We start from the raw sequence: 27,948 nt of genomic DNA on the forward strand, positions 1-27,948 counted from the left end.
GATGACCATAGTGTTTTATTTATCCTTTCTTCTATTTTATCCAGAAATGTGGTATCTTGTATTTTAGTGGGTAATTACTTTGGCTTCTGCTTTTCTACTACAAATTTTTCTGTGGCCAGGTAGCAGTATCTGAACTTATTTCATATGAGGGATTCTTCATTTATTCTATTGTATTAGTTACTGTGGAGGATGTTAAAGAACTGTGAGACATGTTCTTTGTCCTTTAAGGACTAGCAATATAGTTGGTAGACCAAATAATACATGTGGTATATAGATAGTTAAGGGCTTGAGTTATTAATTTACTCATTTTGTTCATTCATTCAAAATGTTCTGGATACTAATTCTGCCAGCCCTTTGCTTCATGTTAGTGATACAGAGATTAATATGTGATCCCTGATCTGAGTCTGATTGGGTAGATTAGACAATAAATGGATAATTGCACACTGATTTCCCAGGCAAGAATGCTGGCGTGGATTGCCATTTCCTTCTCCAGGGGATCTTCCCGACCCAGGGATCAAACTCATGTCGCCTGCCTTGGCAGGCGGATTCTTTACCACTCAGCCACCATGGAAACCCAATACAGTGTTACAGGTATTATGAAATGTGGGACAGGTTATAACGTAACTTTTAAAGAAGAAGGTAATCAGTTTTACGTGGGAGCATAGGTCTAGAAGGGCATCGTAGAGTAGTGATGCTTGGTGGTGGTTTAGTCACTAAGTCGTGTCCGACTCTTGAGACCCCATGGACTATAGCCCGTGAGGCTCCTCTGTCCATGGGGTTCTCCAGGCAAGAATACTGAAGTGGGTTGCCATTTTCTTCTCCTGGGGATCTTCCTGACCCAAGGATTGAACCCTGGTCTCCTGCATTGCAGGCAGATTCTTTACCGACTGAGCTAGGGTGATGCTTGAGGTGAATCTTAAGCAGATTTTGACTAGTTGGAAAACAAGAAGAAAGGCATTTTAGAAAGAAGGAAGAATTGTGAGCAAAGACTTGGAGATGTGAAATAATCTGTCACATTAGAAGAAATACAGGTAGTTGGGCTGGTGTACATTTTAAATTGAGAGCTCTTTAAGAGATAAGACTAGAAATCTTATCTAATAGGTTTTTGAATTCTGCCTTGTGAATTTTTGTTTTAGCTGTCACTCTGTGGGGTGGTATGGCAGATGGAGGAATTGAATGAGGGCCAGGTAAGACAGGACTTAGGGTGACCAGCTAGGAAACTGGAAAGTCTATAGCAAAATGAGAAAAGCCTGAACAAGGAGAATTTTAATGGTGAGAAGAGCAGTTATTAGGCTTTTGACAGAGGCAGTTGTAAGCTTAGTCATTAAGGGTACCAGGGGATAATTTCAGAAAGTAGAAAAACTTGAGTAAAGTATCCAGATGAAGAAAGAATGTTACTGGATCAGATACTCTCATTATTCTTTGTTCCGTCCTTGCCTTCCTCTTATTTGCTAGACTTAGTATTTCTGCTTTCTTGGCTGTTTCCATGTGTTTGGAGGTCTGTGACTCCATTCCAGACTGTAGAAAGGCTATGTAGCTTTTCTGTCCTTTCTTACTACAAAATTAGGGTATTTGACGAGTGCATTGTCTCTGAAAGACAATTACTTGATTTGATGATGTTCTTTCAGTCCATAAAGAATTGACTTCTCTTTGTATTCAGAACTGAACTTGTATCTCCATTCATTCTCCAGTCTGCCTTATAGCAGGAAATGTACCACCATCAATATAGACCCTTACATCAGAAAACCAAGAAAGATACTGTATACCACCCTCACCCTTTCCTCTCCCCATATTCCCTTCTTCACCACTCATGTTGATTTTACTTTCTAAGTATCTCTTGAGTCCACCTACCTCCCTGTTTCCACTATTACCCTGGTAATCTAAGTAACTATCGTATTTTTAGAACTTTATTATGAACTGTAACACAAAGAATATATAGAAAAAACTCATATAGCCTATTGATCAACATGAACACAGGGTGTGACTGCCATCCAGGTTAAGAAATGGAATATAATGAGCCTCCCATAGGGCCCCTCAAAATTCTTTGTAATTATTTCTCCTCACTTTTTCAAAGATAACCATCACTCTCTTGACGTTATGGGTAAAAGCTTCCTTTAAAAAGATTTTTTTTTAATCATTCAAACCTGTACTAAATGCAACCCATGCTTCCTTCCTTCCTCCTTCCCTCCTTTACTTTCTGTGTGTATCTTTTTATGTGTAACTCTCGCTCAAAATTCTATCTTGAGATTTACTTCTGTTGTTAACTTTAGCTATAGTTCATTTATTTTTATCGCAGTATAAGATTTCATTGTATGAATATGCCATAATTTATTTATTCATTCTATTATTGATAGACATTTAGATTGTCTCCAGTTTTTAGCTATTATAAGAAGTGTTGCTATAACATTTTTGTACAAGTCTTAGTATGCATTGTTTGTGTTTCTGTCTAGTGTATTTCTCTATTATGCCAATACTGTGCTGTCTTAGCATAGTATTATAATAAATTTTGACATCTGGTAGGGTAACTTCTCCTGTTTTCTTCCTCTTTAAGAATATATTAATTATTCTTGTCTTTTAATTTCTTTATAAATTTTTAAATCAACTTGTGAAAATCTGCCTGAAAAGAAAATTTCTTGTTAGAATTTTGATTAGGGTTGCATTAATTCTGTAATTAAGATGCAATTTGCTGATTGGCATTTTATAACATTGAGTCTTCCATTCAATGGACATGATATGTCCATTATTTTAATGCTGTTTTCTGCATAGAAGTTTTGTACATCTTTTTGTTAGTTATTCCTATATAGTTAATATTTTGTTATTGTAAATGATGTATTTAAAAATTCTATTTTTAAGTAGTACATAGAGGATATTCAGAAATGCAGTTGGTTTTTGTTTATTAAACCCTATATCTAACAACTTTGTTAAGCTCATTTAATAATTTTAATAAATTATGTGTACTTTTAGATTCTTTACGAATAATCATGTCACCATATAATGGCTTTGTCTAGTACTGATATAATGATACCAGCTATCTCTTGCATGATATACCTATTTCTGCCTTTTATTTTCAACTCTTTTTTTAATCACTTTTTATTTTGTGACCCAACAGCATATAGTTAGTTTTTTAAGAAATTTTACCTGACAGTGTTTAGTTTTTAATTGGAGCATTTAGTTCTTTATATTTAATGTGTTTATTGAAATATATGGGTTTAAATCTACCCTCTTATGAAATACATTCTGTTTATCTTACTTGCTAGTGTTCTTTTTTTCCTCTCAATTGTTACCATCTTTTGCATTGGCTCTTTTTTAAAAAATTCTCTCCTCCACTGCTTTTTTATTAGCTTGGGAGTTATACATTTTACTGGTTAACCTAGATATTACGTTAATTCTTTTTAAGAATTAATTTTATTTTTGACTGCTCTAGGTCTTCATTTCTGTGCATGAGCTTTCTCTAGTTGTGGTGGGTAGTGGCTACTCCCAAGTTGCAATATGGGGGCTTCTTCTTTTGGTGGCTTCTCTTGTTGTAGAGCACAGGTTCTAGGGCACTTGGGCTTCCGCAGTTGTGGCACATGGACTCAGTAGTTGCTCGCAGGCTCTAGAGCACAAGCTCAGTAGTTGGGGTTGTGTGGGCTTAGTTGCTCTGCCCCGTGTGGGGTCTTCTGGACAAGGGACTGAACCTGTGTCCCCTGCATTGGCAAGTGGATTCTTAACCACTGAACCACCATTCACTCAGTTACATCCGACTCTGCGACCCCACAGACTGTAGCCCTCCAGGCTCTTCTGTCCATGGAGTTCTCTAGGCAAGAATCCTGGAGTAGGTTGCCATTTCCTTCTTTTAGGGGATCTTCCTGACCCAGGGATCTAACCTGGGTCTCTTGCATTGCAGGTGGATTCTTTACCATCTGAGCCAAAAGGGAAGCCCAATAAATCATTTCTTAGTCTCTTTTGCCTTGGGGCCGAGATCCGGGTCCAGGCACCGGACCTACACCCAGACAATTAGATTCACCTGCTCTGAACTTCTGATCAGGATATGGTGACCCAAAAAAACAGAGTGAAAATTTTCTGGCGATAGCAGCGGTAGCTGCAGCACCCAATTTCTGGGCGCTCCAAAAACAGTCGCGCTGATAGCAGTGTTGGGGTGCCCGGTGTTTATGCTACAAGTTGCTGCAGCTCATGTCAAATGTGACTGCGCAGTGAAAGAAAGGTACTTTTAATCCCAGAAGCATACATCTGGTGAGAAATTAATGACATCAGGAAGGTGTGAAAATATTCTCATTCACTTTGCTTTATTTGGATGTAACACACAGATTGAGAAAAACTTTCTCCCCCAAAGCATATACAGCTAATTTTTCAGAAATAAAGCTTGATAATACTTGGATCATTGAGTCTTTTTTGAGATACTTCCCATGTTCCTGTTGTTGGTTAGCTGAGAGTAGAGCATTAAGGTAACAATAGCTTCTTTTGTTGCAGGAGAATGATCCGTCTGTGAGACTGAAAATTGCATCATTGTTGGGTTTACTGTCAAAGACTGCAGGCTTTTCACCAGACTGCATTATGGACGATGCCATTAATATCCTGCAGAATGAAAGTAAGTTGAAGTTTAAAAGCTGTAGATGGAATTCCCAGGTGGTCCAGTGATTAGGACGCTGCACTTCCACTGAAGGGGCAGGAGTTCCATCCCTGGTTGGAAAACTAAGATCCTCTGTGCCTCGCTGTGCAACCAAATAAATAAAAGTTGTATAACTAGAGCAGAAATCTTTAGTTCCTTTTGTATAAAGTGTAGAGCAAAGTTTTGTTGTGTTGGTGGTTATTGGAAAGAAATTTGAGGATAACAACAGCAGCAGTAAAACCATGTACATATATTTACCTTAGAGTTTAAAATACAGGTTTGTCTCTTAATAGCTGTCATTTATCGACCTCTACTAAGACTGCTGCACAGTTGCACTCATCTCTCATACTTTGAGCTAGTAAAGTAATGCTCAAAATTCTCTAAGCCAGGCTTCAGCAGTACATGAACTGTGAACTTCCAGATGTTCAAACTGGTTTTAGAAAAGGCAGAGGAACCAGAGATCAAATTGCCAACATCCGCTGGATCATTGAAAAAACAAGAGAGTTCCAGAAAAACATCTATTTCTGCTTTATTGACTATGCCAAAGCCTTTGGCTGTATGGATCACAATAAACTGTGGAAAATTCTGAAAGAGATAGGAATACCAGAGCACTTGACCTGCCTCTTGAGAAATCTGTATGCACGTCAGGAAGCAACAGTTAGAACTGACATGGAACAACAGACTGGTTCCAAAAGGTCAAGGCTGTATATTGTCACCCTGCTTATTTAACTTATATGCAGAGTACATCATGAGAAATACTAGGCTGGAAGAAGCACAAGCTGGAATCAAGATTGCCGGGATAAATATCAATAACCTCAGATATGCAGATGACACCACCCTTATGGCAGAAAGTGAAGAGGAACTAAAAAGCCTCTTGATGAAAGTGAAGGTGGAGAGTGAAAAAGTTGGCTTAAAGCTCAACATTCAGAAAACGAAGATCATGGCATCCGGTCCCATCACTTTATGGCAAATAGATAGGGAAACAGTGGAAACTGTAACTGACTATTTTTGGGGCTCCAAAATCACTGCAGATGGTGACTACAGCCATGAAATTAAAAGATGCTTACTCCTTGGAAGGAAAATTATGACCAACCTAGACAGCATATTAAAAAGCAGAGACATTACTTTGTCAACCAAGTTCCATCTAGTCAAGGCTATGGTTTTTCCAGTAGTCACGTATGGATGTGAGAATTGGACTGTAGAGAAAGCTGAGCACTGAAGAATTGATGCTTTTGAACTGTGGTGTTGGAGAACACTCTTGAGAGTCCCTTGGACTGCAAGGAGATCCAACCAGTCCATCCTAAAATCAGTCCTGGGTGTTCATTGGAAGGACTGGTGTTGAAGCTGAAACTCCAATATTTTGGTCACCTGATGCAAAGAGTTGACTCATTTAAAAAGACCCTGATGTTGGGAAAGACTGAGGGCAGGAGGAGAAGGGGATGACAGAGGATGAGATGGTTAGATGTCATGTCCATCACCGACTCAATGGACATGAGTTTGAGTAAACACCGGTAGTTGGTGATGGACAGAGAGGCCTGCCGTGCTGTGGTTCATGGAGTCACAAAGAGTTGGACACGACTCAGCGACTGAACTGAACTGAACTGAGCTGAAGAGCCATATACCTAAGATAGTTTACATATGACATAAGATAGATAATATTGTCCTTATTTTATAGGTGGGGAAACTGAAGCTCAGAGAAGTTAACTGACCTGCTCAAGGTTATGAGTCTGTAACAGAGTTGATGTTTTATTGACTGTGCCTACCAACCCAGCAGGGGCTTCCCGGGTGACTCAGTGGTAAAGGACCTGCCTTTACCAGCGGAGATGCAGGAGGCACAGATTTGATCTCTGGGTCGGGAAGATCCCCTGGAGAAGGGAATGGCTGCCCACTTCAGTACTCTTGCCTGGATAATCCCATGCATGGAGGAGTCTGGTGGATAGTTCATGGGGTTGCAAAGAGTCAGACATGACTGAAAAACTAAGTACACACACTCACACACCCACACCCACACCCTCACACACCCCCCTGGTCATGGAGTCCTCCACCATTTAGTTCCTATAAAAGCAGAAACTAAAGCAGACTTTAGTTCCCAAGGCTCATATGTTGTTGCCTTTTCTATTTGTTGCTTGTTGATGTGTACTAAACATCTCAGTGTTTAGGTGAAAAGGAAAATTGTTTTACCATAAGAAGTTTTTTAAATTATATTTGTCTTGTTTTATTTATGTACAAGATTTTCTAATAGAGTTAGTGCCTCATCACCTTGATACTTATTCTGAAATTAAAAGAAAAGAAATCTTTTGCTGCTCTTTCTGAAAATATTTTAGTTTTGTGTGAATTGGTCATAATTTCAAAAAATAGTTTTATTTCACTTTAGGGTATCCATATTTAAACAAATATGATTATTTAAATATTGGACAACAGTTTATTCTATAAACTTAAGAGGTTATAAGAATAATAAAGGGCCAGTGAACTTAAGAGATAATCTAAATTCATTTATTGTACAACTAATGATACAAATATAAGTGGCCCATTGGTTGATATTGAAAATATTTTTTGTAGAAACAACTTTATATTTAAATTTTAGTTGTATTGAATTTTGGCCCAAGACTTATAATTCATAGAAAACAATCAAAATACCTTAAAAACTTTTTTTGACATTTATTGAAAGCCAATGTAATGATATTAAGGGAAAAATTAAAAGATATTCCTACTGCTACCATACAACTATTTGTTTTACATATTACCTTTTACTTACATAAGTTTTATATGGTTGTACTTACAGTGAATGTATTATTTTATCTTTTAGTATATTTACTTAACATTATATATGATTTTCCCATTTTTATACAGTCAGTTCAGTTCAGTCACTCAGTCGTGTCCAATTCTTTGCGACCCCATGAATTGCAGCACGCCAGGCCTCCCTGTCCATCACCAACTCCCGAAGTTCACCCAAACTCATGTCCATCGAGTTGGTGATGCCATCCAGCCATCTCATCCTCTGTCGTCCCCTTCGCTTCCTGCCCCCAATCCCTCCCAGCATCAGGGTCTTTTCCAATGAGTCAACTCTTCGCATGAGGTGGCCAGAGTACTGGAGTTTCAGCTTTAGCATCAGTCCTTCCAATGCACACCCAGGACTGATCTCCTTTCGAATGGACTGGTTGAATCTCCTTGCAGTCCAAGGGACTCTCAAGAATCTTCTCCAACATCACAGTTCAAAAGCATCAATTCTTCGGTGCTCAGCTTTCTTCACAGCCCAACTCTTACATCCGTACATGACCACAGGAAAAACCATAGCCTTGTCTAGACAGACCTTTGTTGGCAAAGTAATGTCTCTGCTTTTTAATATGGTATGTAGGTTGGTCATAACTTTCCTTCCAAGGAGTAAGTGTCTTTTAATTTCATGGCTGCAGTCACCATCTGTAGTGATTTTGGAGCCCCAAAAAACAAAGTCTGACACTGTTTCCACTGTTTCCCTATCTGTTTCCCATGAAGTGATGGGACCAGATGCCATGATCTTAGTTTTCTGAAAGCTATAAGCCAACTTTTTCACTCTCCTCTTTCACTTTCATCAAGAGGCTTTTTAGTTCCTCTTCACTTTCTGCCATAAGGGTGGTGTCATCTGCATAACTGAGGTTATTGATATTTCTCCCGGCAATCTTGATTTTATACATTACCTTGATAAAAATTAGGGTGTTGATAATATATTAAATATTTCTTTGCTCTTGTAGTTAGTGGCAAAAAAATATTTCTTTTAAAAGCACCAATGCAATTATATTGCCTCAATATCCCTTTTTTCCCTGGAAAGTTCTTATATGAGCTATACTTGGAAGAATTTCTTACTTATTGATTGGGGATTTCATACAGTCATAGACTGTTTGAGATATAAATGGCCTTATAGTGATCATCTTGTCTAATTGCTTCTTTTTGCAGATGACAAGACTGTTAAGAACCAGAGAGATGAAATGAGTTGAAGTGAGTTGGTCTAGCTAAAAGTAGTAGCAGAATTGAGAACTTAGTGTGGTGCTCTTTCTTATGGGCTACAATTTAACTAAAAACACTTTATCTCTGAAATAGAAACATTATAAGAGAGACTTAATTTTAAATCAGAACTCATTCTAGCCAAATTATGCAATATTCATGAAAATAGCTGTTTTACTTTTTTTAAGTATTCTAATGTTTCTTATTTAATTGTCTGTAAGAGATCTGGTCTAGGACTCTTCTTGGTTTCCTGTTCCTGGCCCACCTAGATTCATAGAAGATAGAATTGGAAGGGACCATAAGTTTCATCTAGTTCAAACCCTTAATTTCAAGGCTGAGGAAGATGAACTCCGGGGAATTAAAGTGACTGCTGAAGTCACTTTATGTTTGCAGCTTAAAATTAAGAGTTTCCCGATTATCAGTCTGAATATTATCAAATCCAGGACAGTGGTCTGCACCTTGGACCAGAAGTCTTTAAGTTCATCAAATGCATGAATTTTATAACTCTTTGGCAAGCATTGCTTCTCTAGTACATGCTACACCACTAATGATAGCGTCAAGCTTGTTTTAGAGGAGGTATAATTAGCATACTGTGGGAGCAGAGGAGAGAATGGGATCAGTGCTGACTGGTGGGCTCTAGAAAGGCTTAGTGAAAAGGTAGGTTTGGAAAGTCCAAATCCTCCAAATTTGGGGAAGGGTGGTACCAAGAAGGAACATGATGATAGAAGATAGAAGACTGGCAAAGTATAAGAGACGCTTGAAGAACTGAGTTGAGAGATCGATAGGAAGGAAGTAAGGGGCTTTTGGAAGAAAAACATTGGTAAAATGTTCTGAAGCCAAAGGGTAGTAGTCTTGAGTGCTGAGGATTTTAAACGTTATTTTGTAGGCAGTGGGTACCTAGTTCTCCTTGAACAAGGCATGAAGTGATCAAGTCTAGTTTTATAAGGATAATTTAGTGGTTGTGTGGAATTTGCTCTGATGAACTAGGTGGTTTAGAGAAGAAATGTGGAAGATTCATTTATTCTTGTGGCTATGCTATGCTATGCTATGCTATGCGAAGTCACTTCAGTCGTGTCCGACTTTGTGCGACTCCATAGACGGCAGCCCACCAGGCTTCCCCATCCCTGGGATTCTCCAGGCAAGAACACTGGAGTGGGTTGCCATTTCCTTCTCCAATGCATGAAAGTGAAAAGTGAAAGTGAAGTCACTCAATCGTGTCCGACTCTTAGCGACTCCATGGACTGCAGCCTACCAGGCTCCTCTGTCCATGGGATTTTCCAGGCAAGAGTACTGGAGTAGGGTGCCATTGCCTTCTCCGATTCTTGTGGCGATGTCCATCTAACCCGAAACTTACAGTGTAGGCCTGGAACTCAGCTGAGAGACAGGGATTTAAGATTTAAATTAGATTTATGATTTATTAGAGGCAAGAGTTAAGTTCAGAAAGGTCTAGCTGTCTTTTTATGGTTGTCATGCAGAATCATCTTTTTTAAGAAGTAAATTTTAGAGCAGTATGGTGGTATTGATTTCTTCACCTCTTTTTTATTACCTTCTTTTCTCTTTGTGACCTCTTTCATATTGGAGACTTACCTTTCCTTTTTCAATCTATTCAACTTAAAAAAAATTCTTATATTCTTACTGAAATATAATTGATTTACAGTGTTGTGCTTGTTTTGTTTCTTCATATTACTTCTTTGACTGGGCCGGATCTTGGTTGCTGCCTGCAGAATCTTCAGTCTTTGTTGAGGCATGGGAGATCTTTTAGTTGCAGCATGTGGGATTTAGTTCCCTGACGAGTGGTTGAACTAGCCGCCTGCTTTGGAAGCGTAGAGGACCACCAGGGAAGTCCCCTACAATGTTGTGTTTATGGAGACTTCTCTTAATGATCCTTGGCTTTGCATTGACGTTTAGGATGAAGCACTAAAAAGCTGAGTGAGAGTTCTTTGTGTATGAATGGGGCTTGTCAGCTGGTAGGCGCCACTCTAACATGATCCTATGTGTCTTTGGAGGACTGTTAAATAGTAGTGTCTTCTGCTGTTTTTTGTGGGCCTGTCAACTTTTGACTCTCCTGCTGGGAGGACAGATGCCTGACTGCCATGTTTTTTTAGCCAAAGCAGCCGAAGAGTGATAGGGAGGGAGTCTCACTTTCGGTGTGTTGATTATCTCTTAATCTCTTTATTATCAGTTCAGTTCAGTCCCTCAGTCACGTCCAACACTTTGCGACCCCATGGACTGCAGCACGTCAGGCCTCCCTGTCCATCACCAGTTCCCAGAGCTCACACAAACTCATGTCCATTAGGTCAGCGATGCCATCCAACCATTTCATCCTCTGTTGTCCCCTTCTCCTTCTGCTTTCGATCTTTCTCAGCATCAGGGTCTTTTCAAATGAGTCAGTTCTTCACATCAGGTGGCCAAAGTGTTGGAGTTTCAGCTTTAGCATCAGTCCTTCCAATGAATACTCAGGACTAATTTCCTTTAGGATGGAGTGGTTGGATCTCCTTGCAGTACAGGGGACTCTCAAGAGTCTTCTCCAATACCACAGTTCAAAAGCATCAATTCTTCTGCACTCAACTTTCTTTATAAACTCTCATGTCCATACATGACTACTGGAAAAACCATGGCTTTGACTAGACAGACCTTTGTTGGCAAAGTAATGTCTTGGCTTTTGAATATGCTGTCTAGGTTGGTCATAGCTTTTCTTCCAAGGAGCAAGCGTCTTTTAATTTCCTGGCTGCAGTCACCACCTGCAGTAATTTTGGAGCCCCAAAAAATAAAGACTCTGTTTCCATTATTTCCCCATCTATTTCCCATGAAGTAATGGGACCAGATGCCATGATCTTAGTTCTCTGAATGTTAAGTTTTAAGCTAGCTTTTTCACTCTCCTCTTTCACTTTCATCAAGAGGCTCTTTAGTTCTTCTTTACTTTCTGCTATAATGTGGTATCATCTGCATATCTGAGATGACGTTATTGATATTTCTCCCAGCCATCTTGATTCCAGCTTGTGCTTTATCCAGCCTGGCATTTCTCATGATGTACTCTGCATAGAAGTTAAATAAGCAGGGTGACAATATACAACCTTGAGGTACTCCTTTCCCGATTTGGAACTAGTCTGTTGTTCCATATCCAGTTCTAACTGTTGCTTCTTGACCTGCATACAGATTTCTCAGGAGGCAGGTCAGGTGGTCTGGTATTCCCATCTCTTTAGAATTTTCCACACAGGTCAAAGGCTTTGGCATAGTCAGTAAAGCAGAAGTAGATGTTTTTCTGGAACTCTCTTGCTTTTTACATGATCCAGTGGATGTTGGCAATTTGGTCTCTGGTTCCTCTGCCTTTTCTAAATCCAGCTTGAATACCTGAAGTTCATGGTTCACGTACTGTTGAAGCCTGGCTTGGAGAATTTTGAGTATTACTTTGCTAGTGTATGAGATGAGTGCAGTTGTGTGATAGTTTGAACATTCTTTGCCATCGTGTTTCTTAGGGATTGGAATGAAAACTGACATTTTCCAGTCCTGTGGCCACTGTTGGGTTTTCCAAATTTGCTGGCGTATTGAGCGCAACACTTTCACAGCATCATCTTTTAGGATTTGAAATAGTTCAACTGGAATTCCATCACCTCCACTAGCTTTGTTTGTAGGGATGCTTCCTAAGGCCCACTTGACTTTACATTCCAGGATGTCTGCTCTAGATGAGTGATCACACCATCGTGATTATCTGGGTTGTGAAGATCTTTTTGTATAGTTCTTCTGTTTATTCTTGCCACCTCTTCTTAATATCTTCTGCTTCTGTTAGGTCCATACCATTTCTGTCCTTTATTGTGCCCGTCTTTGCATGAAATGTTCCCTTGGTATCTCTAATTTTCTTGAAGAGATCTCTAGTCTTTCCCATTCTATTGTTTTTCTCTATTTCTTTGCATTGATCACCAAGGAAGGCTTTCTTATCTCTCCTTGCTATTCTTTGGAACTGTGCATTCAAATGGGTATATCTTTCCTTTTTTCCTTTGCCTTTCACTTCTCTTCTTTTGATAGCTATTTGTAAGACCTCCTCAGACATCCATTTTGCATTTCTTTTTCTTGGGGATGGTCATGATCCCTGTCTCCTTTACAATGTCATGAACCTCCGTCCATAGTTCTTCAGGCACTCTGTCTATCAGATTTAATCCCTTGAATCTATTTCTCACTTCCACTGTATAATCGTAAGGAATTAGATTTAGGTCACACCTGAATGGTCTAGTGGCTTTCCTTACTTTTTTCAATTTAAGTCTGAATTTGGCAATAAGGAGCTCATGATCTGAGCCACAGTCAGCTCCTGGTCTTGTTTTTGCTGACTGTATAGAGCTTCTTCATCTTTGGTTGCAAAGAATATAATCAGTCTGACTTTGGTATTGACCATTTGGTGATGTCCATGTGTAGAGTCTTCTCTTGTGTTGTTGGAAGAGAGTGTTTGCTGTGATCAGTGTGTTTTCTTGGCAAAACTCTGTTAGCCTTTGCCCTGCTTCATTCTGTAATCTAAGGCCAAATTTGCCTGTTACTCTGGGTATTTCTTGACTTCCTACTTTTGCATTCCAGTCTCCTATAATGAAAAGGACATCTTTTTGGGTGTTAGTTTAAGAAAGTCTTTTAGGTCTTCATAGAAGTCTTCAACTTCAGCTTCTTCAGTGTTATTGGTAGGGGCATAGACTTGGATTACTGTTATATTGAATGATTTGCCTTGGAAATGAACAGAGATCATTCTGTCATTTTTGAGATTGCATCCAAATACTGCATTTCAGACTCTTTTGTTGACTATAATGGGCTACTCCGTTTCTTCTAAGTGATTCTGTCCACAGTAGTAGATAAAATGGTCATCTGAGTTAAATTCACCCATTCTAGGCCATTTTGGAGAAGGCAGTGGCACCCCACTCCAGTACTCTTGCCTGGAAAATCTCATGGATGGAGGAGCCTGGTAGGCTGCAGTCCATGGGGTCGCTACGAGTCGGGGGCGACTGAACGACTTCACTTTCACTTTTCGCTTTCATGCACTGGAGAAGGAAATGGCAACCCACTCCAGTATTCTTGCCTGGAGAATCCCAGGGACGGAGGAGCCTAGTGGGCTGCCGTCTCTGGGGTTGCATAGAGTTGGACACAACTGAAGCAACTTAGCAGCAGCAGCAGGCCATTTTAGTTCACTGACTCCTAAAAGACCTATGTTCATTCTTGCCATCTCCTGTTTGACCACTTCCATTTTGCCTTGATTCATGCACCTAATGTTCCAGGTTCCTATGGAGTATTGCTGTTTATAGCATCGGACTTTACTTCCATCACCAGTCACATGCACAACTGGGTGTTGTTTTTGCTTTGGCTCCATCTCTTCATTCTCTGGAGTTGTTTCTCCACTGATCTCTGGTAGCATATTGGGTACCTACCAACCTGGGGAGTTCATCTTTCAGTTTCCTATCTTTTTGCCTGTTCATGGGGTTCTCAAGGCAAGAATACTGAAGTCCCTTCTCCAGTGGGCCACGTTTTGTCAGAACTCTCCACCATGACCCATCCATCTTGGGTAGTCCTACATGGCGTGGCTCATAGTTTCATTGAGTTAGACAAGGCTGTGGTCCATGTGGTCAGATGAGTTATATTTATTATATATTATCTTTATTATATTTCCTTCCTTTCCTCATGTAGCATCTGCCAGATTAGATCTTTTCTGTCCTAATTTTTAGAGAAAAAAAACTCTACTTCAGTGGTTGATTAGCCAGTTGTATAGCATAGGGAAGGAGGTAGAGGTCCAGCTACTTCTTATAGAAACTTTAAACAAATCCATGTCTCACTCCATTTTGGGGTGTTTTATGGTTGGTTTTTTTCTTTTCTTTTAAATCTATGATTCCTGATTCTCACTTGGCATATGGCTGAAATTTATTTGCTCTGTTATGACTCCCTCCTCAGTAGGCATTTAGATTAAATTTCTCAGTTTGCCATAGACTTTTTCATTTGCTTGCCATCTCTGAAAAATTTGTTGACTTTTCTCATCTGCTTACTATTCTTCTGTTTTCTTAGTCCTTGTACGTTTATACTTTTAAAGTTTCTTTATATGTTAATGAGGTTTTAAGAAAGAATTAGTGATAAACAGAGGTGTTCAATCTAGTGTGTCTTACTGGAAGTGTTTTTAAGAGGTGATTGTTCCCAGTATTTTATAAGCTTTTTTTTTTTTTTAGGATTTAGTTGTTTATATTTCATTATCATTTTTGAAATTTGTTTTGCATCTATATTATGAATTTCTTAATGTTTTTCTTAAGTGGACAGTTATTTTTTTTAGTTAAAATTAATTTAAAGAGACTATATTAGTAATAGTAAAAGGAAATTAATGTCATCAGCATAGTAACTATATTTTTTATTTTGTTCTTAAAATATAGTCATGCATACCTCTGAGATATTGCAGATTCTGTTCCAGATGATCACAGTAAATTAAATATTGCAGTAAAGCGAGTCACCCATTTTTGATTTCCCAGTGCAGATAAAAGTAATGTCTATACTATACTATAGTTTATTGTGTGCAATAGCATTATGTCTAAAAAGAATGTACTACCTTAATACTGTACTGATAAAAAATGTTAACCATAATCTGAGCCTTTAGCAAGTTGTAATCTTTTTGCAATAGTAACATCAAAAATCATTGACCACAAATCACCATAACAAATATAACAATGAAAGTTTGACATACTGCAAGAATTACCAAAATGTGACAGAAACATGAAGTGAGAATGCTGTTGAAAAATGGTGTAGAAGACTTGCTTAATGAGCAGGATTGAGGCAAACCTTCAATTTATAAGAAAAATAGTATAGTATCTACAAGTGAAGTTGCTCAGTCATGTCTGACTCTTTGCGACTCCATGGATGGTAGCCTACCAGGCTCCAGGTCCATGGGATTTTCCAGGCAAGAATACTGCAGTGGGCTGCCATTTCCTTCTCCAGGGGATCTTCCCAACCCAGTGATCGAACCCTGGTCTCCTGCATTGCAGACAGACGCTCTACCGTCTGAGCCACTAGGGAAGTCTGTATCTACAAAGTGCAGTAAAATGAAGCACAATAAAACAAAGTATGTCTATAGAAGGTTATTAACATAAAAATGATTTTCTGCATGCCTCTTGTATACCACTAGCATAGAACCATAGAACCATATTTTGAAACAAAGAAGAGAATCTGGTTAAGGTGATTGACAGTGATTTACTTGGAATTGTCTGTTTGCTCATTTATTAAGCATCCATTGAGCATGTAATGAGGCATGCTAGATTCTGAGAATACAAAGGTGAATAAAACCTAATCCTTGCTCTTAAGGATCTTTCAGTTTCCTGGTTTTGTCTGATATGCAAATAAGTATCATAAAGTTACAGTTTATGTCAAGGGTTCAGTGGAAGCATGAATGAAGAAATGGTCAATATTTCTAGGGAAAGAGCGAAAAGCACCATACAGGAGGTGACATTTCAAGATTAGGAGGTACTCTCTGGGGAGTAGGGTTGAGAATGGAGCAGAATGTAGATGAAAGCATTCTAGGTAGGGAAGTGGGCCTGAGCAAAGATAGGGGGACATGGATCATAAGTAATTGGGAAAAAGGAGATAGGGAAACCTGAAAGAGATGAGGCTAATAGATAAAGTAGGGAGGACTAGGCATCATGGAGGGACTGGTATGTATGTATGTCTTGCTAAGGAATTTAGACTTGATTTTGAAGGCAGTGAAAAGCCTTTGAATTAGTCAAGCACTGAACATTTTTGGAGCACTGTGTTGCATCCTGTGGAGGACTCAAATTTTTAGACATGATCCCTTTAGGAACTTAGCTTTTAGTTGAGGAAATCAAGAATCAAACAGCAGAACTCAGTTGACAAAAATCTTCATTCTTATACCCAAGTAAATTTAGTTTCTATAGTAATCTCCTTTTGAAATTCTAAAACCTAACTTTCCATCTTCCTTTCTAGAGTCTCATCAAGTCCTTGCTCAACTGTTGGACACTTTGCTTGCAATTGGCACTAAACTGCCAGAGAATCAAGCTATCCAGATGCGATTAGTTGATGTAGCCTGCAAGGTAAGAATATAATGGTTAGACACAGGGTTGCTTCTTTATTGAACAGTTTTGCATTATCTGGAGAAATGATATGAGCTGTCAGATCTGCTTACCTCCATCCTAAGGCTATAACTGAGAATTGCCAAAGACTCTTAAATAGCTTTAAGAACTGCTTCATTTTTTGTTTCTTGATGTTGGATTAGGAACAAAGTTGAGTAACTTGTTATAAAATGAACTTCCTCACTGTCCCAAAAGAAATGAAAATAATTATAGGAACTACCATGTATTCCATGCCTAACGTATGCTCTCTGCTTATTATGGTACTATTTTTTACCTTTTTTAAAGAAAAGTAATTTTATTCCTATGGTGTATGCTCATTGTTAAAAACAAAATTAACTAATACAGAAATAAGATAAGTGACAGCCACTCCATCTTTCCCTCCTAGGCCCTCTTCTCAGGCATAACACCTCCCAACAGTTTGGAATTATGATACTTTGATTCGTTCCTCATAGTCCTTTAGGGAAGTGCTGTTATATCTCTTTTACTAAGATGGGAATTGAGGTTGAAGGAGTTTAGTTTGTCCAAGTTTTCATACTTAGGAAGTTGCAGAACCAGGGCATAAACTCTTTTCTGATTCCAAAGCCAAATTCTTTTTAATTTTGAACTTTTAATTAGCTTTCTTTTGTGCAAACCTTGTAGAATTGGCTTTACTTTTAATCTTTTTGATAAATTTGTTTTGACAATATAAGGAGACAAATACGTTTGAATTGTGGAAGGGTTACATTCATGGAATTAGAAAACTATTTCTTAACCCCAGGAAAGAGTATTTCATTTATCTTAATAAACAATGACAACAACAAAAAAAACCCTCAGAACACTTTGAGAAGTACAGTATTAAAAGCTTAAGTGGGAGAAAACTAGGGATTACATGATTGAGAGAGTAAGTACGTCTTCCATGTGAGAGAATGTATGTATCTAGGAGGTTGTGCTTATAAGAGAGTGTTTTACTCGGTGGATTATTCTGCTTGAAGCAATAGTTTCTTAAATTTGTTCTAAAGAAATATTTTATTATAAAAATTTATACTCATGGAAATTTGGAAAGAAGTATAAAGAAAGAACTACACTCATAATTCACTATGTAAAGGCATCCATTATTATTAGCCTTTTGATGTATCTGTTCTGATTTTTTTTCTGTATACAGATTGTTTGCTTTTCTTTTTCCACATATAGCTATAATCATATTCTGTATTCAGTTTTGCTTTTTGACTAACATAACAAGTATTTTCTTTATATTGTAAATGTTTTATAAATATTTTTAATGGATGCATGATATTTTGTCCAGTAATCAAGCCATAGTTTGTCCTAACCATTCTCTTATTAATGGACATTTATATTGTAGCCATTTTAAAAAACAGTAAATAATACCACACAGTGAGTGTGATTAGTCTAAAGTATTTCCTGTATCTAGGGTTATTTCCTAAACATACATTGTCACAGTAGAATCACTGGATGAAAGCATTTAGAATTTTTGTTTTTTTCCTAAGGCTTTTGATACTTTTGGCAAATCGCTTTCTACAATATTCTAGTTTAAGCCTATCCACAGTATATGAGAGTGCATAATTTCACATATTATTCTAGCATTTGGATATTAATGTTTAAAAGCAAGATGTAAACCTGTTAATTTGGTAAGAAGGAAATGGTATTTCATTTTAAAAATTTTCCTATTTTTTCTTCATTTGTGTGTTCTGTCTTCAGTTCAGTTCACTTCAGTCTCTCAGTCGTGTCTGACTCTTTGCAACCCCATGGCCTGAAGCACGCCAGGCCTTTCTGTCCATCACCAACTCCTGGAGTTTACTCAGATTCATGTCCATTGAGTCGGTGATGCCATCCAACCATCCTCTGTCGTCCCCTTCTCCTCTCGCCTTCAATCTTTCCCAACATCAGGGTCTTTTCAAATGAGTCAATTCTCATCAGGTGGCCAAAGTATTGGAGTTTCAGCTTTAGTATCCGTCCTTCCACATGAATATTCAGAACTGATTTCCTTTAGGATTGACTGGTTGGATCTCCTTGCAGTCCAAGGGACTCTCAAGAGTCTTCTCTGATACCACAGTTCAAAAGCATCAATTCTTTGGCATTCAACTTTCTTTATAGTCCAACTCTCACATCCCTGCTTGACTACTGGAAAAACCATAGCCTTGACTAGATGGACTTTTGTTGGCAAAGTAATGTCTCTGCTTTTGAATATGCTGTCTAGGTTGATCATAGCTTTTCTTCCAAGGAGCAAGCGTCTTTTAATTTCATGGCTGCAATCACCATCTGCAGTGATTTTGGAGCCCCCCAAAATAAAGACTCTCACTGTTTCCATTATTTCCCCATCTATTTGCCATGAAGTGATGGGACCAGATGCCATGATCCTAGTTTTCTGAATGTTGAGTTTTAAGCCAACTTTTTCACTCTCTTCTTTCACTTTCATCAAGAGGCTCTTTAGTTGTTCTTCACTTCTTGCCATAAGGGCAGTGTCATCTGCATATCTGAGATTATTGATATTTCTCCTGGCACCCTTGATTCCAGCTTGTGCTTCATCCAGCCTGGCATTTCTCATGATGTACTCTGCATAGAAGTTAAATAAGCAGGGTGACAATATACAGTCTTGATGTACTCCTTTTTCTATTTGGAACCAGTCTGTTGTTCCATGTCCAGTTCTAACTGTTGCTTCTTGACCTGCATACAGATTTCTCAGGAAACTGGTCAGATGGTTTGGTATTCCCATCTCTTTAAGAATTTTCCACAGTTTGTTGTTATCGACACAGTCAAAGGCTTTGGCATAGTCAATAAAGTGGATGTTTTTTCTGGAACTCTCTTGCTTTTTTGATGATCCAATGAATGTTGGCAATTTGATCTCTGGTTCTGTCTTGGGAATGAACTTTTCATGTTCTTTTCTAGTTTTTCATATGGATTTTTTGTGCGTTTCTTCACCATTTGTAGAGGATCATAACTGGGTAGAAATTTGAACTATTTGGAAATGGAATATCTGCCACAAGCTTTTGCAAATTCAAGTAAATAAAGGCTGTCTATGATTCATAGCTATAGTTACTGTTTTTATTGCCTAATGCTATTTTGTCTGATTTTTGTCATACAGTGATCTTTGAGATATGATTCACCTTAAAATAACATTCCCCCTTTTAATAGAAATAATGCAGAGTATGTTTTCCAACTACAATGGAATTAAATTAGATGAGTAACAGAAAAAAATTAGGAAAACCACAAATATGTGGAAATTAAACAACATTCTCCTATTTAACCAATGAATCAGAGAGGAAATCAGCAGGTAAATTAGAAAATACTTTGAGGTGAATGAATGAAGACCCTGTGTACCAAAACTGGGCTGCAGCTACTGCATGCTTAGAGGTACATTTATAGCAATTAGTGCCCATAGTAAAAAAGAAGAAAGATCTCATTCCAGTACCTTATTCTTTTATCTAAAATGCTAGATAAAGAAGAACGTATTAAATATAAAAGCATGCAGAAGGAAGGAAATAAGAAAGACTAGAGTGGAAATTAATGAAATCAAGAGTAGAAAAACAGTAGAGAAAAATCAAAGAATCAAAAGCTTGTTCTTTGTAAAGATCAACAAAATTGAGAAACCTTTATTTTTGAAAGGAAAAAAAGAAGGTTCAAAGTACTAGAATTATAAATGAAAAGAGGCTATTTCTGCTGACCTGGCAGAAATGAAAAGGATTATAAAAAAATACTATGAACAATTTTATGCCAATAAATTAGATAACTTATGTAAAATGTACAAATTCCCACTAATCCTACAAAGATATGAACTGTGAAAACTGTCTCAAGGAGTAGACAATCCGAATATACTTATAACAAGTAATTAAATTAATAATGAAAAAAACCAAAAACTTACCTGCAAAGAGAAGCTCAGGCCCACATGGCTTTGAATCAAACATTTTAAATAAGAATTTCATACCAGTTCTTCACAGATTTTCCTAAGAAGTAGAAGAGAAGCAGCATTTCTCCACTGATTCTATCAGAGACATTTTAAGAAAAGCCAGATATGTTCTAGAGAACTTATTGGATAAGAAGCCAGTTAGGATGTTATTGCACTGGGCTTCCCTCATGGCTCAGATAGTAAAGGATGTTATTGTAGTAGCCTACATGAAAGGTTATAGTAGTTTGAATTAAAGTGATGGAAAGATGGAAAGATATGGATAGATTTGAGAAATATTTAGGAAGTAAGATTGGCAGGACTTGATAACTGGTTGAGCATGGAGTGACGGTGAAGGAATTGCTGAGGATATTTCCCGTTTCCAGCTTATGTGCCAGATTAGATGGTGGTGCCTTTCACTCAGAGAATTCTGGGAAAGCATTTGGTTGGGTATGGGACAAAGTCCAAATAACCCAACAATTTCAAACTTCCTAAAAAAAATTATGAAAATAGTACAAGAGATTTCCGTATACCCTTCTTTTTGATTCATTAATCATTAACATTCTCCCGCATTTACTTTATCATTCTCTCTCTATGTTGGGGGCTTCCCTGATAGCTCAGTTGGTGAAGAATCTGCCTGCAATGAGGGAGACCTGGGTTTGATCCCTGAGTTGGGAAGATCCCCTGGAGAAGGGAAAGGCTACCCACTCCAGTGTTCTGGCCTGGAGAATTCCAAGGACTGTATAGTCCATGGGGTCGCAAAGAGTTGGACAGGACTGATCAACTCTCACTTTCACGCTCTATATATTTTACCGAACCATTTAAGAGCAAATTGCAGACATTACACTTCTTTTCCACTAAATACTTAAATTTTTATTTCTTAAGAAGGAGGAAATCATTTTTATAAACCTAGTTTTCAAAATCAGGAAATTTAACTCTGGATTTTGTCTGTTTGTTTTTTTGACTGCGTGGTCTGTGAGATCTTAGTTCCCCAACCAGGGATTGAACTCATGCGCCCTGCAGTGGAAACATGGAATCCTACACTGAACTGCCAGGAAATTCCCAGGAAATTTAACTTTGATATAATGCTAATCTGTAGTAGTATTAGACTTTATTCAGATTCTACCTATTGTCTTTTATATTATATTTTATATAAATTTTTCTTTTCTGGTCCAGAATCACATGTTGCATTTAGTTTTCATGTCTCTGTTTTCTTTAATCTGGAACGGTCCCTTAGGCTATCTTTGTCTTTCATGGCCTTAACTTGAAGAGTATAGACTGTTTACTTTATAGAATGTCTTTTTTTTTTTTTTTAAAGTTTTGGCTACACTGGGTCTTCATTGCTGCGTGTGGGCTTTCTCCAGTTGCAGCTTTCAGGCTCTAGAGGGCAAAGTCGGTAGTTGTGGCACTCAGGCTTAGCTGCTGCAGAGCATGTAAGATCTTGCCAGACCAGGAATCAAACCGGTGTCCCTTGCATTGCAAGGTGGATTCTTAACTGCTGGACCACCAGTAAATCCCTAGAATGTCTTTCAGCCTGGCTTTATCTGGTATTTCCTCTGTTTAGATTCAAATGACACGTTTTGGTGGGAATAATACATAAATAATACTGTGTCCTTCTCAGTGCATCATATCATAAGGCACATGTGAGGTCTGACTCATTATTGGTGTTAACTTTGATACTTGATTAAGGTAGTGTCTGCCAGGTTTTTCATTGTAGAGTTGTTATTTCCTCCTGTGATTAATGAGTAATTTGTGGGGAGATACTTTGAGATAATGTAAATGTCCTCTTCCCCATCAAACTTTTATTCTCTATTTTAGCTACTGTTAATAAATCTTGCTGAGTCATTTATAACTCTGATTATTGCTAAATGGTGATATTCTGATGCTGTTATTCCATCTCTATTTTTTACTTGGCATGCTATTGTAAGAAAGTTTTCTTTCCCTCTCTTTCCCTCCCTCCCTTCTTATCAATCTCCTAATTTATTCAAAATATTATAATCTGTTCTATCCTTATTATTTTTTGAAGTTCATATTGTTCCTTTGTATATTTTTAAAATATGAGATATCAATCTGTCATATTTTTTGCTTCATAGTAGGAAGAAAGTCATGATTTTGGGTATTCTTAACATCTCAAAATTCATCTCTGTCAGTAATTATTATTCTGTCAGTAATCCTTTGAGGTACTGTGTGCTGTGTTATGCGTAGTCGCTCAGTTGTGTTCAACTCTTTGCAACCCCATGGACTGTAGCCCACCAGGCTCCTCTGTCCATGGGATCCTCCAGGCAAGAATACTGGAGTGGGTTGCCGTGCCCTCCTCCACGGATCTTCTTAACCCAAGGATCGAACCCAGGTCTCCCACATTGCAGGCGGATTCTTCACTGTCTGAGCCACTAAGGAAGCCTAAGAATACAGGAGTGGGTAGCCTATCCCTTCTCCAGGGAATCTTCCTGACCCAGGAGTCGAACAAGGGTCTCCTGCATTGCAGGCAGATTGTTCACCAGCTGAGCTATTGTACAGCTAATCCTCATTTGATAGATGATGAGATTTAAATTTGGCCAGGAAATTACTAAGTCTTTTCTTCTGTAAAATATGCATAACTGAAATTGGAGGTCTTCTACTTTGTTTCTTATTCATGAAGATTTTTCTAGGGAATAAATATCTTGTCATTTTTGTATATATGGCTTCCTTAGAGCCTAGTTTAATTCTGTTTCTCTTTTTCTATCTCATTTCTTCTGGTCTCTGTATTTCTTTTTTGTTCCTTTAATTCTGTGGCAAAAGTACATTAAGCTCTCCAGGCAACAGAAACATGGCAGCAGTTTAACATTTATCAAATACTACCTGAGCAAATGTTATATGTTCTTTTGTTAGGAGAGGTTGTCTCTTAGAATAATTTCCATTGTTTGGTATGTTAAATTTTTATCTGTGCTTAAAAATAATCCATGTTAATGGGAATTCCTTGATGGTCCAGTGGTTAGAACTCATTGCTTTCACCGTTGTGGCCCAGCTTCAATCCCTGGTTGGTTACTAAGATATCACAAGCTGTGCGGTGCTCAGCAACGCCCCTCCCAAAAAAAAAGAAAGAAAAAAAATCCATATTGAAACTGAATGAGTCAGTAAGTTATTTTTGTCTTATTTAACCTCATTCTTGGATTTTCTTGACATACTTAATCATTGATTTTTTATTCTTTTAACAGTAGTTTTAAACTGATTGGTTTAGCTTATTTTTGATGTGGATTAGTCTTATTGGGGATGTGGTTTGCTTACTCCATTAATATAGAAATGATGGTATTTTAATGGCCTAGGTATAGCACCAAAATAGCATCATCTGCAGAGCAGGCACTAGGCATCTATTAGTGATGATATCCATGATGTAAGTAGTGACCTGTGGGGGAAGGATATCATAAAACTAATTGCTGCCCTAAGGGTATGATTTAGACTTACCGTTTCTTTGAGGCTAACATTCAGTGCGCAGTAACAGGCTAGTTATGCGTCAGTGTTGCCTTGGTTACCTTAATAGGAACTAGAAGACTTTAGTTTGTTGTTTGAAAATCAAATAAAGTATTTGTAATAATGGTAGCAACCTTCTAGGGGATGGTGATTCAGCTGACAGTTCAGTTATGACAAATGATGCTTCCATACTAAATAAAAATAGTTTATTTAAAAAAACAGCATTGCTGTATTAACTGTGACAGTGTCACTGTTAGCTTCATATCTGGAAATTTCTCTTAGCTTTTCAGTTTCAGCGTGTCATTTTGTTGGATAAGTTTGAGCATTGTGAACACTTAAGAGTGTTTATGTTTCACACTTCTTTAACCTAAATAACTTGGAGACATGAATTAACTCTGATCTCAAATGTTCTACTGAGTCGTTTTTATGAGGAGACAGTCCCTCTGTGAGAGCCCCACCCCTCTGCACCTCACTTGCTTACTAGATTTCCTTTGTTCTCTCCTCTGAGTAAGCCTACCTGCCCAGCCTGCCGTCTCATAGAACATAGCTTCTGTGAGAATGTCTAGGTCCCATTTAGTTCAGGAGTCTTCTGCTAGAGCATCTGATGTGAACCATTAACAGATGCTCAGTACCTTTCGAGACAGATTGTCCCCTTGTTAGACAGCTATTGCTGGAAGATTTGTGCTTGTGTATTCCAGATCAGCAGGCCTGTTTCATCCAGGTGGCCCACTTTTACCTCTATTTTCTTTTTTTTGCCACCTTTCCCACACCTGCTTCCCTTTTCTTAAGCAGGCTGGTTTTTTTTAAATTTAATTTTGGCTGCACTGGGTTTTCATTGTTGTGTTCAGGCTTTCTCTAGTTGTGGTGCGTGACTCCTTTCTTTTGGTTGTGGTGTGTGGGCTTCTCATTGTGGTGGCTTCTCTTGTTGCAGAGCGTGGACTCTTGGCAGGCTCCGTAGTTGCAGCATGCAGGCTCTAGAGTGTGTAGGCTTCAGTAGTTACGGCACACGGGCTTGGTTATTGTGGTGTGTGGGCCCTGGGGTGTAGTCTCAGTGGTTGTAGTGCATGGGCTTAGTTGCCTCGCGGCATGTGGAGTCTTCCTGGACCAGGTATCGGACCCATGTCCCCTGCATTGACAGATGGATTCTTTTTTTTTTTATTTGTTTATATGGTTGTGTTGGGTCTTAGTTGAGGCAGGTGGGATATTTTTGTTGCTGCATGTGGAACCTATCCTTGTGGCGTCTAGTCTTGATAGTTGTGGTACACGGGCTTAATTCCCCCTTGGTGTGTGGGATCTTAGTTCCCCGACCAGGGATCGAACCCATGTCCTTTGCATTGCAAGGTAGATTCTTAACCACTGGACCACCAGGGAATACTATTATTCCTTCTTTATAAATGAGGAAACTTAGACTCTTGAGAGGTCTAGTGACTTGATCAGTGGTACACATATAGAGTCAGAACTGAAATTTGAAGCTAGGTCTTTTTTTTTCAATTTATATATATTTTATAATATGGAAAATTTCAAATTATTCTTTGCAGTTTTTGGTATAAATTTGACAATTATTTTTATTTTGCAGTCTTTTTCATCTGTTTTTTCTCTCACTTTCTGTTGTAATCTGCTGTAATATTTTAAAGTAAATCCCTGATATGTTATTTAAATCATACGTAGTTCAGTATGTATCTCTAACTAATAATAACTGATATTTTTTAATATAGCCTGTTCCACATCATCTCATACCAATTCATATTAAAACTTTCTTAACTGCATTAAATATCTTTTTATAGTTTTTTTTTTTTTGGTTTAGCATATATTTGGAGAGTCTCTTAAATTTCTTTTAATCAATATCAGTGGCCCATTTTTTTTTTCTTTAAATACCACAGTTTTATTGACAAAACCAGATTGTTGGTCTTGTCGAATATCCTACATTCTGGATTTGTTTTGATTGTTTACTTTTGATATAAACGTTGACAGTGGGAACCCATACAGATTGATTTCTTTGTCTTTTTTATCTGACTCAATTAGTCCTTGATATTTTCTTGCTTTTTGGCACGTGTCCCAACTTCTTCTTACATTATTTCTTGCCTAGTTTTGAGACTAGTCATTTCACTAAAGTCTTTTCAGTTCCTGTTACTGCATTATGCAAATAGTTTATTTCAGTAGCAGTGGAATGATGAGAAGTGCTAAAAAAAGATTGACAGTACTAAGTGTTGACAGAGGTGTATCATATCTGGATCATTTACATATGACTGGTGAAAGTGTAAATTAGTTAAATTAGTACAGCCACTTTGGAATAGTATTTGGCAGTATCTTCTTAAACTGAACATATACGTTTTCTGTGACCCAGCAATTTCACTTCCAACTATGTATTCAACAGATGTGTGAAAAAGTATATCAAAAACCACATTAAGAATAATTATAGTAACATTATATTTATAATAATGCAAAACTGGAAATAGCCCAAATATCTATCAACAGTAGAAAAGATAAATGGATTATGGTGTATACACAAATGGAATACTTTATAGTAATGAGAGTGAATCAACCATTGCTATATGCCATACTGTGGATGATTCTCACCAACATAATAGTAAGCAAAGGAAGCGTAGCACTATTTGATTTTACAAATTATAAAACTAGGCAGAATTTTGTGTTAGAAGTCAAGATAATGGTTACTTTAGTTTTTTAATACTGCATTAGTTTATCTCAATATTATAATTGATTTACAGTATTATATTAGTTTCAGGTATACAACACAGTAATTCAGTATTTTTATAGTTGGTTGTTGCTGTTCAGTCACTAAGTCATGTCTGACTATTTGTGACCCCATGTGAACTGCCTCATGCCAGGCTTCCTTGTCCTTCACCATCTTCTAGAGTTTGCTCAAACTCATGTCCATTTAGTCAGTGATGCCATCCAACCATCTCTTCCTATGTCATACCCTTCTCCTGCCCTCAGTCTTTCCCAGCATCAGGGTCTTTCCTAATGAGTCAGCTCTTTACATCAGGTGGCCAAAGTATTGGAGCTTCAGCTTCAGCATCAGTCCTTCCAATGAATATTCGGGACTGATTTCCTTTAGGATGGACTGGTTGGATCTCCTTGCAGTCCAAGGGGTTCTCAACAGTCTTCTCTAGCACCAGAATTCAAAAGCATCAATTCTTTGGCACTCAGCTTTCTTTATAGTCCAACTCTCACATCCATACATGACTACTGGAAAAACCATAGCTTTGACTATAGGGACCTTTTTTGGCAAAGTGATGTCTCTGCTTCTTAATATGCTGTCTAGGTTTGGCATTGGAGAAGGCACTGGCACCCCACTCCAGTACTCTTGCCTGGAAAATCCCATGGATGGAGGAGCCTGGTGGGCTGCAGTCCATGGGGTCGCTGAGGGTTGGACACGACTGAGCGACTTCACTTTCACTTTTCACTTTTCACTTTCATGCATTGGAGAAGGATATGGCAACCCACTCTGGTGTTCTTGCCTGGAGAATCCCAGGGACGGGGCATCCTGGTGGGCTGCCGTCTCTGGGCTCGCACAGAGTCGGACATGACTGAAGCGACTCAGCAGCAGCAGCAGCAGGTTTGTCATAGCTTTTCTTCCAGGGAGCAAGCATCTTCTAATTTCATGGCTGCAGTTACTGTCAACACTGGTTTTGGAGCCCAAGAAAATAAAATCTGTTACCTTTTTCACTTTCCCCCCTTCTGTGTGCCATAAAGTGATGGATGCCATGATCTTAGTTTTTTGAAAGGTGAGTTTTAAGCCAGCTTTTTCACTGTCCTTTTTCACCCTCATCAAGAAGCTCTTTAGTTCCTCTTCACTTTCTGCCATTAGAGTGATATCATCTGCATATCTGAGTTTGTTAATATTTCTCCTGGCTATCTTGATTCCAGCTTGTGAGTCATCTAGCTTGGCATTTTGCATGATGTACTCTGCATATAAGTTCAATAAGCAA

General features: G+C 38.2%; 1 protein-coding gene across 1 annotated transcript in view; it reads left to right on the top strand.

The window, feature by feature from the left end:
- The window catches only part of INTS4 (integrator complex subunit 4), a 108,418-nt gene that overhangs the window by 12,073 nt on the left and 68,397 nt on the right, over positions 1–27,948 (top strand). Inside the window, exons 3-4 of the mRNA XM_019954642.2 lie at positions 4,471–4,588; positions 16,529–16,635. Of these exons, the coding sequence (XP_019810201.1) occupies positions 4,471–4,588; positions 16,529–16,635 (225 nt within the window). The remainder of the gene's footprint in view (positions 1–4,470; positions 4,589–16,528; positions 16,636–27,948) is intronic.

This window comes from Bos indicus, chromosome 29, assembly GCF_029378745.1.
Source record: "Bos indicus isolate NIAB-ARS_2022 breed Sahiwal x Tharparkar chromosome 29, NIAB-ARS_B.indTharparkar_mat_pri_1.0, whole genome shotgun sequence".
Taxonomy (NCBI): Eukaryota; Metazoa; Chordata; class Mammalia; order Artiodactyla; family Bovidae; genus Bos; species Bos indicus.